Source organism: Dipodomys spectabilis, unplaced genomic scaffold (genome assembly GCF_019054845.1).
Source record: "Dipodomys spectabilis isolate Male_0828 unplaced genomic scaffold, ASM1905484v1 ptg000147l, whole genome shotgun sequence".
Classification (NCBI taxonomy): Eukaryota; Metazoa; Chordata; class Mammalia; order Rodentia; family Heteromyidae; genus Dipodomys; species Dipodomys spectabilis.
Genome location: NW_024870824.1, coordinates 2626474 through 2636904, shown reverse-complemented (window position 1 = coordinate 2636904; position 10431 = coordinate 2626474). Strand labels below are relative to the sequence as shown.

General features: G+C 38.4%; 1 protein-coding gene across 2 annotated transcripts in view; it reads right to left on the bottom strand.

Annotated features, from left to right (window-relative positions):
- The window catches only part of Man2a1 (mannosidase alpha class 2A member 1), a 168479-nt gene that overhangs the window by 14277 nt on the left and 143771 nt on the right, over positions 1–10431 (bottom strand). The window contains exon 21 of one of the 2 annotated variants that reach the window (XM_042691919.1): positions 397–529. In XM_042691919.1, coding sequence (XP_042547853.1) covers positions 410–529 — 120 coding nt within the window. In that variant the 3' untranslated portion in view covers positions 397–409. The remainder of the gene's footprint in view (positions 1–396; positions 530–10431) is intronic. The other variant, XM_042691918.1, reaches the window with a different exon arrangement.

The following is a 10431-nucleotide window of genomic DNA, read 5'->3' as shown; positions in this document are numbered from 1 at the left end:
TCTTTGCCTGCCCTTCTGCCCTCCCTCCCTTGTATGTACTATACTTGGGCTGGAATTCAGGGCCTGGGAGCTATCTCCTAAAATTTCACTCAAGGCTGATGTTCTACCACTTGAGCCACACCTCCACTTTTGTTTTTATTTTTTGGTGGGCTAACTGGAGCAAAGAGTCTCATAAACTTTACTGCTTGGGCTGGCTTTAAACTATAATCCTCGAATGTCAGCCTTCTGAGAAGCTAGGATTACAGGCATGAGCCACCGGCACCTAGTTAAATGCTTTCTTAAGCTGGAGAGACTTAAGGTAACTTGCAGACTGAGGGAAAGGAGTGAGGGAAGAGGCAATAAAAAATTACCCTTCTGTCAGGACAGTCAACAGAAGGTGAAGATTTCAAAGCACACCAACAACAATCTTTCAACTTACCTTTCCCTGAGTAGTAGGACAAACCAGCCCTGTGCCTCTGGTGACGAACCGGCAATCAAAGCCTTTCCTGTGGAGGATCAAGGCTGCTTCATCAGAGTACCCACTGCCTACCTGCAAATGATGAGCAACATCAATATGCTACAGGACATAAAAGCAAGGATTCAGAGAAACCACACACCAGTGTTGTGATGCCAACATCCCCAAAACATAACCACTCAGCAATGGAAGGAGGCAAATTCATTTTTCCCCAGGTTCTACATTCACTGTGCCTTTCTCCCCACCCAGCCAGGAGTGATGTGTTCTAGGGTTGCTGGTTAGGTGAAGTAACTTCATGCCCTGGTTTCACCTGTCGTCCTGCGGACACAGATTTAGGTTCACATGTTACATACTGTTTTATCAAAGTATCATCAAACAAGATTTTCTTTCTTTTTTAAATGTACACATCTGTTACGTAAAATGCACCTGAATTTAGTCCTTAACTGGTCATTGAATGACATGTCTCATCTCTTCAAAATGAATTGTGCTTCCTTGTGAAATACTAATTTTTGGTAACTGCATTAAGAGTCTTAATCTTTAATGTACTGGTTCATTATTTTTATACAAGAGGCATTTACCTGGAATCAGTTATGCTTATCACTTGCAGGACCACCCCACATTTGTTAAATTGACGTATCATTTAAATTCGTATTATAGAAACTATTCTTCCTGGGCAGACTAAACATGAAAAATAATAAACATAACCAGACATTTAGAGAGCTAAGTACGTATTTTCAGCAATATTCCTTGTATCCATTTAAATAATGATGCCACAACTGGTTCAAATTTTTTTCATTATTTTGAGTTAGGATTGCTTCAGTAAATTTCATTCCCTAAGGTAAAATATGCTTATGCTAATAAGCAAAATTAATTAAGGGTAATTCTTGGTGCTTTAAGAAATGTACAATTATTTAAAGGGAAGACGTGTTGGTGTTGTCAGCACTAGCATGATCCCTTTCTTCTCTGGCCACAGACATAAGCACGCTCAAGCTCTTGATCACCCCCACGAGGGGACCAGATTTTTTTTAATGTGCTATAGATATCTTTTGTGAGTAGCTGCCAGCATGTCCACCCCTGATTTGATTTTAACTTTCTTGAACAGTTTAAAGCTGTCCACACCTCAAAATTCTTGGCTGGAATAACCTGTGTTGGGATGTTTCACAGTATATTTTGCAGTGATGTTGTTAAAGATTTTGCTCAAGGGGAGAGAGAAAATATCTCTTAAGGAAATGAAAATAGCTTTTAAGTCATCACAGAACGTGATGCACATAGCAAGTTTAAAAATCATAAAGATTCCTAATGACATTTCAACAAATTTCACCCTGCCCACACAGATAACGGAAGAAAAAAAAACTACATAAGGAAACTCTGCACTTACTACATATAGAAGTTCCACAAAGAAAGCTGAATCAGAAACCCATTGGGAAGCTTGGGAATGGCTGTTTTTAGATTTGTAAATAGCAGTTTCACTTTCTGCAAAATGGAGCAAATACTTGTGTACTTTCTGTAAGCATTCATTGTGTGGATTAATCAATGGAAAATACTACATATGGAGGTCTTACATAAAGCCATGTAGAGCAGTGTGTACTAAGGGAGAAGCCAGGGATACTAGTGGATCAGTGCCTAGGCTAGGAGTTTGGCAGACTAAAATCTGGCTCCTTGTTCTGCAATGTACTAGCTGTCAATTTCAGCAAAACCAGTTTTTTTCTTTCTATAAAATGCAAATGGAATAAGATGAAGGAGCCATAGAAAGATGTGTTCTGTTGTTTGGCTTATATTATGCCCTTAGTATGTTAGCAATTAGCATTTCTCTCAATGTGATACAGTGAGTACTACAGCCTATTATTTTTTTTCTTTCCATATACTTTTTTATTGTAAAAATACTGTACAGAGGGGTTACAGTTACATGAGTAAGGTAATGAATACATTTCCTATTGAAGACTGTTACTTCCTCCTATGTTTTTGCCCCTACCATCCCTTCCTTCCCCACCTCCCCAACTCCTCCTTCTCCCCCGCCCCCGAAATTATAAAGTTCATTTTCAACAGTGTCGTGTACATTTCATTGTTACAATGGGTCAACCTGTATCCTTATTTAAGCATTTTGTTATATCCTTTCCCCTCCCCAAATTATAAAAATGTATATACACGATGCAGGACACCAGAATCAGATACAGTGAAAACAGGAGAAACACATAGTACACTATAAGTACTTAAAAACAATAGCAAGAAAGAAAAAAAACCACTTGTGTCCCTGTCTTGGGGTTCATTTTGCTTAACATCATTTTCTTGCTTGTCTTAGACATGTACTAGTTATTACAAATAAGGAAAATAATGGGACCTATGTTTCTTTGAGCCTGGCTTACTTCACTTAGCATAATTTTTTTCCAAGTCTTTCCATTTCCTAACAAATGGGTCAATGTCATTCTTTTTGATGGAGGCACAGAATTCCATTGTATGGAATTTTCTTGAACATTCATCTACTGAGGGGCATCTGGGTTGGTTTCATATCTTAGCTATGGTGAATAATGCTGTAATAAACATGGTTGTGCTGGTAGTTTTGGTATGACCTTGTTTGTGATTGTTTGGTTAAATGCCCAAAAGAGGGATTGCTAGCTCATAGGGGACCTGTATGTGGAGTCTTTTGAGGAACCTCCATACTGCTTTCCAAAGTGGTTGAACAAGTTTATACTCCTACCAACAATGCAGTAAGGTCCACTTTTGGCCATATCCCCTCCAGCATCTTCTGTTACTAGATTTCTTGATTATAGCCATTCTAACTGGGGTGAGGTGGAATCTCAATATTGTCTTGATTTGCATTTCTTTTATGGCTAGAGAAGATGAGCATTTCTTCATGTGTCTAATGGCCATTCTTATTTCCTCTTCAGAGTAGTCTCTCTTTAAGTCTTTAGCTCAATTATTAATTGGGTGGTTGTTTCTTTGAGGATTTGTTTTTGGGGGATTTAATTTTTTGAGTTCTAATATATTTTAGATATAAGACCCTTGTCTGTTGTATGGCTAGTGAAGATCTTCTCCCATCTGTTGGCTTTCTATTGATCTTGCTAAGTCCTTTGCCATGCAGAAGCTCTGCAGTTTCATGCAATCCCATTTGTCCAACCTTTCTTTGATTTGTTGTGTTTCTGGGTGTCTATTAAGAAAATTTCAGCCTATGCTAAGGAACCCTGGCCTTTCTCCTATTCCTTCCTGTAATGTTTTCAGGGTGTCTGCTTTTATTTTGAGGTCTTTGATCTATTTGGAGTTGATTCTGATGCAGGGTGATAAATACGGATCTAGATTTAGTTTTCTACAGGTGTTTAACCAATTTTAACAGCACCATTTACTGAAGAGGCTGTCTTTCTTCCATTCTATTTTTTTAGCTCCCTTGTCAAAGATTAGATGACTATACGTCTGTGGGTTCATTTCTGGGTTCATTTTCCTATTCCATTGGCCCTCAGGTCTCTTCTTGTGTCAGTACCAAGATGTTTTGATTACTATGGCTTTGTAGTAGAGTTTGAAATTTGGAATTGATATTCCTCCAGTGCTGTTCTTTCTGCCAAGAATTGTTTTTGTTATTCAGGGTCATTTATTGTTCCATATGAACTTTTGGATTGCTTCTTCTATTTCATTGAAGAATGAGGTTGGGATATTGATAGGTATCGCATTGAATTTGTAGATAGCCTTTGGCAGTATTACCATTTTCATGATATTAATCCTGCCAATCCAGGAGCATGGGAGGTTTTTCCACTTCCTTAGTTCTGCTTTAATTTCCTTTTTCAGGTTTTTAAAGTTTTTGTCTTAGAGGTCCTTCACCTCTTTTTTTTTTTTTGTCAGTAGTGGGGGCTTAACTCTGGGTCTGGGCTCTTCTGGTCTTGAGCTCTTCAGCTCAAGGCTAGCCCTACCACTGGAGCAACAGCACCACTTCCTGCTTTTTTCTGCTTATGTGGTACTAAGGAATTGAACCCAGGGCCTCATGCATGTGAGGCAAGCACTCTACTACTGAGCCAACTTTCCAGGTCCTGCACTTCTTTAGTTAATTCCTATGTATTTTATTTTTTTGTTGGGCTATTACAAAAGGAGTTGATTTACTAATTTTAGCCACGCTCTTCTCATTATTCGCATACAGGAAAGCCATTGATTTCTGAGGGTTAATTTTATACCCTGCTACTTTGCCAAAGTTTCTGATCAGCTCAAGTAACTTGGGAGCAGAGTCTATGGGGTTCTTTAAATACAAGATCATGTCATCTGCAAAGAGGGAGAGTTTTATGTCATCTTTCCCAATTTTGGATCCCCTTTATGTTTTCATCTTGTCTTATTGCCCTAGCTAGGCATTCTAATTCTAAGTTAAAGAGGAGTGGAGAGAGCGGACATCCTTGTCACACTCAGGAAATCAGACAATTATTTTCTAAGTGTTATAAATTCAACTTTCCCCCCTTTTTGTCAGTACCAGAGTTGTAACTCAGGGCCTTGTGCAGCTAGGCAGGTGCTTTACTAAAGCCACATTTCCAGATTTTTTTGGCTTCAGTTATTCTTTTGGATAGTATTTCATGATTTTGCCCAAGGCTGGCCTTAGAAAACAAGATCTTCCTATGTATGTCTCCCGAATGTATTATAAACATGTATTACTATGTCTGTCTTATTGCATGAGATAGGGTCTAGGGACTTGACTTTCTTTTTGGCAGGGGAAGGGGGGAGGGATAAGGGGAGTATGGACTGACCTGGAATCTTGATAACTGCCTCCCAATTAGGTGGGTCATTTAAATTCATATCCATAAACTTCCTCTATTTGGCATTGTGGACTTATAGATTTAGATAGGCTCTTATTTAAGACAATTTTAGAAGCCTTTGCCTCCTAAAGTACTTGGCTAGTTTTATTCATAGGATCATCTTTAAAACCCATATGATAGCAGGTGTTGCTAAAACTTCTGCAATACAATTCATCATGGGGGCGGAATTTTTAAGACACTAGTATATGACAGGGCAAGAAAATTCAGGAGTAAAACACCTCTGGAATTCTACTTTAGAGTTCTACAAAAGAGAAAAAGATCAACAATATAGAAGTAGAGATAAAATCATAAAAGTTAACTTTCATTGATAAAAAAGTTTTACTTTCTCTATGGACTAAAATTGTATCACTTTTGTAAGGACTAACTGAAATAGCAATCATCTGTCTGAGTTCCTTTAAAAATCAAATATTCATGAAAATATCAGTTTTCAAGCAAAAATACCTGCAGCAATGTAGCAGTTTTTTCAGTTTCAGAGTCTGTCTAGACATTTTATTTCCAAGAAAACTGTTTTTCAAAGTAGGGAAACTGTGAATTTAACTTGAATATGCATGCAAAAAAACAGATACCTTCAAGCAGTCTCACTGTATGTTCTGGGAGAGTAAATAGATCTTAGAAGAAGTGTATGTCCATTTACTAACACATTAGTATTATCTGAACCTCAGAAAAATAAGAGAGGTATGGGAAGAACAAAAAGAAAATGAAAAGATGACATCTGCTAAGCACTTGTCTGGATAAGTGTCTTCATCAATCACATTAGGCCACACTGGTGGGTGAGTCACAGAAATGAGGCTTAAATGTTCAATAGTCTTAGGGAAAATCCATTACAATAGGTGTGTGTGTGTGTGTGTGTGTGTGTGTGTGTGTGTGTGTGTGTGTGTGTGTGTGTGTGTGGTGTGTGTGTGTGTGGTGTGTGTGTGTGTGTGTGTGTGTGTGTGTGTGTGTGTGTGTGTGTTTGCTGGTATTAGGGCTTGAATTCTGGGCCTGGGCACTTACCTCTACCACATGAGGCACAGCTCTATTTCTGGATTTTTGCTAGTCAAGGTTAGAGATACAAGCCTCACAGACTTTCCTGCCTGAGCTGGCTTTAAACTGATTCTTGATCTCAGCCTCTTGAGTAAAAACTTGGATTGTAGGCATGAGCTACCAATACCCAACAAACTCATGGAACTTAATTTGATGTGTAAAAGCAAAATGCTTAACTAAAGGAAGCTATGCTTCTGGTTTAGGCTGGGAAAAGGAAGTATTTCAGTCAGATGCTAGTGGCTCATGAATATAATTCTAGCTACTCAGGAGAATGGCAGTTTGAAATTAGCTTGGGTAAAAAAGTCCTTGAGATTTTGTCTTCCAAATACCAACAAAGTGCAGGACTGGAGGTATGGCTCAAGTGTTAGAACACCAGCTGGGCAAGCAAACTGAGCAAGTACAGGCCCACAGTTCACACCCCAATACCACCCACTCAATAACGAAAGGGAGTACTTGGCCAAAGATCTCAGCAGAGTAAAAGATTTGGAGATGGTCATTTATATCCATTGTCTCTGAAAGCCCATTCTGAAAATTCCACTATTGTATGAGAATCTCTTCTGAGGGTGGGGGGATGGGTGCCACCCCACTCTTACTCCAAAAGGAATTTGATCTGTGCACTGATAACATGAGGACCACCAATAGGCAACCTATCATGAATTGTATGTAGTAAACCTACTGTTTTTTTGGAAAATGGAGGCCTTACTTCTGACTACATTTGCCCAGTGTAACAACATCTCTCGCCCCTACCTTTAAACTTCAAAGTTTCACTTTCCTGATTAAGGTCCTGCTAAATAAATACTCTGGGCCACTCAGATTCTTTGCAAATGCCTACCAGCACTTATCTTTCGTGCATTCTGGCAACTGGAAAGGTTAGAAAGTCACACTTTGTTATGAATTCTGAGGCAGGAAATAACCAGTAGAAACTCATTTTTGAAGGTATTCATTAAAATGTCCAATAATAGCTATCCCTGTTCTGATCCACAAGATAAGATGACAGAAAGAAAAGGGAGGTGAATAGTTGTTCACAGATACTTACAACAAAGGAAAATTTTCCCCATAATTTTCACCTTCCCCAGAAGCTAGGGAGGATCAATAAACCACTAATCAATTCTTATAACAAAGGCAAAACAAAGTAAAAAATCTGAAATTGCTATTTATAAGAAGAGAAAGTATGGCTAAACAAGTAGAGAGGAGACTCATTTGAAAAGTGGTATGGAAGGTGAAATGATTGGTTTTTCTATCTGCAAATGGTTACCCACAAATCAAAAGAAATCTCACAGGTATTAAGGAGAGATAAAAGTGTTATGTATGTGTAAATTAAATGAAAATATCAGATGATAAAATCAGTGGAAGTAATCTAGGAAAAAAAAAAAAAGCTGAACTTCACACTACTTTTCAACACGTAAGGTAGAATGTCACCACAAAGACAAACTGAATGCTTGGCTAGGTTCTCAACTCTATTTTAGGCTACCTGCAGCTCCAGCCTTCAGAACTTTGACTCAGGATCTCTCTTTCCATGGGATTTTCTCAGCATCCTCTCTGCCAAGCCTCTCTTTTAAATTTCTGATATCATGGCCTTCCTATTCAGTGTAGTGAGCAGTGTTTCTGTTCCCTAGTTTCAAATCTTTATAGAAACTTCTTTATACTATCTAATCTCTTGCTAGTGTAAAGAAAAGGGAGTGAAGCAGAGAAGACAATTTGAGAGAAGAGAGGACAAGCAACACACAGGATGAGGAGTCTAGCTGTCAAATTCCTAGACAGGAGCTAGAATGGGCGAGGCCACACAATATGCTGTGGACAGGCCTTCAGATAACTGTTCCCCCTTTACCTGATTATAAATCATTTCCCCAAGGCAGATATAAAGTAAAAAATCAACGTATGCTTACATAAAAACACAAATTCATCCACTAAAATAGGAAAAATTATGACAAACTAGATTTGAGAAACAGATAACAGATAATGGAGATAACAGCAATTTCTGAAATCGAATGGAAAGTTTCTAAGACTCATTAATTATAAATTTGAGGTTTTCACACCTATGAGACAATCATCTTTGACATGGGTTTATTTGTCAAAGTCTCTACTTTCTGAAATCTCCCTGGCATGATCTAGGCACAGTGAGTAGGAGACTGGCTGCTGGAAGGCAGACCACCTTGTCAGTTATCACACCTCCAGCCTGACCTAGACCTCTCACTGTGCCTAAATTCATAGTCCTTTACCCACAAGGAATTAGGAAGACCAAGTGAGGTTTAGAACTGAGGCACCTTCAGACACTGGACTGAGGGATCAGTCAACGCAACCTTTTTCATAATGGAGGTGATAGGCAAGTAGAGACATGTACTCTTGTCATGGATGAGAAAAATGCATAATTACATACAGGTCATGTTTATTTTGATCGTCCTTTGAGAGAAAAAATGAATTGCAACCCCTAAATAAATACCCATTATTTGTATACTGAAAGTTATCACAAGCACGCCAAACCAGAAACATGATTTAAAATGCTTAGCTTTAGTTTCTGAATTTATTCACTGAGTCATTTTTGTCTTCTTTTAGATTAACCATGGAATTACATAAATATCTCATTTTTTCTCTCCTTCCTTCTCCCTCCCTTCCTCCCTCTCTCTTTTTACTCTCTCTCTCTCTCTCTCTCTGTCTCTTGCTCTCTCTCTCACACACATTGGTATTGAGATTTGAACTCAAGACCTTATGCTTTCAAAGCAGGTGGTCTACCATTGAGCCACATGTCAAGCCCACACTGGGAATCTTTTAAGTAACATCATTCTTTGAATGACTACATACTTCACCTTTAATGAATGATTATCTTTCTTTTTTCAAAGGTAAGGGAACAAAAGAAGTCATTTTGAATGGACCAATTCTATCTTTTCTTGTACTTTGAGTGGGCTTTTGTAACCATTTCAAATACACGTATGTACTAAAAGTCAAAAGTTAACACAGGAACTGGCAACAGCTAATGTGATAACACAAAACAACGCCAAATATTTAGTTCTAATTATGTGTCAGCATAGTACTGATAGCAATTAACATTTCAATCTTTCTTCTTCCTAGTAAGATTCCCATATTGTTAAATCGCGCTATTACAAATCTCCATTTGCACACGTTTGCCTACACTGTAAGCAGTTTCAGGATAACAACATATATTTCTGCCTTTAAAGGCAGTGAGATTTTCCAGTGAGATTTCTTTTCTTCCTTACAAAAGACCTAATATCAGGATACCTGATACAGTCATATTTGACAAACAGTAGCTAAGTTAGCAGTCTCTCAGCCAGGGGGTAGTGAGGATGGGCCACGGGTTCACCTGTGCAAAGGTGACAGGAGCAGCAAGAAGCCAGGTGGCTGAAGTGAGTGCAGTCTAGACTAGATGGCCTGAATGCTCCAGGGTGTCAACTTAATTGGCAGGCAATGGGGTTGTTAATTAGGAATGAAATTAAATTTCTATTATAGGAAAAAAAACTAACAGCAGGAAGAATGCAAGGAAGTTGCCACTAAAAACAAGTGACTTGGAAAATAAGTGGCATTGTTGGATTATACAGGGAAAATTGACACTACACTCACTGATTCTAGTCAGTTTGAGGTGCTCCCAGAAAACACACACATTTCAAACCATTACAAGATCAAGGAACAGTGGCCATCCATTCCCCAAGTCCTTGGGGTCTTCAGGTTGTTCTGAAGCCATCTATGTCTCAAAGGAAGCCTTTTGACTTCAAAAATGGACATATATATAAATGAAAGCAGTCTAACCATTAAATTTCATACCTATTAAAACCTCCCATAGTTTATCTCCAACATTCTCCGAAATACTTGATTTCTTAATACAAAGGTCTGATTTGCAATGATTTTGTAGAAAAAAAGAACCAAAAATTCAAAGCCCCTCCTGTACAAATAGTGAAGTATCATGCTTCATGAGTCTCTTAACTCCTGATAAATACGGAGTCAGTAGAGCTGATCTACCTGGTCCTGCTACCTAACAGAGGCCAACCTCAGCTTCTGTTTTTGTTTTGTTGTTTTGAATTATTGCTTTTGCTTTGTTTTGTGTTGCTACTAGGGCTCTAACCTAGGGCCTTCAACCTTCACTAGGCTTAGTTTGCTCAGGGCTGTTGCTCTACCAATTGAGTCATACCTCCACTTCTAACTTTTTGGTAGATAAATGGAGAT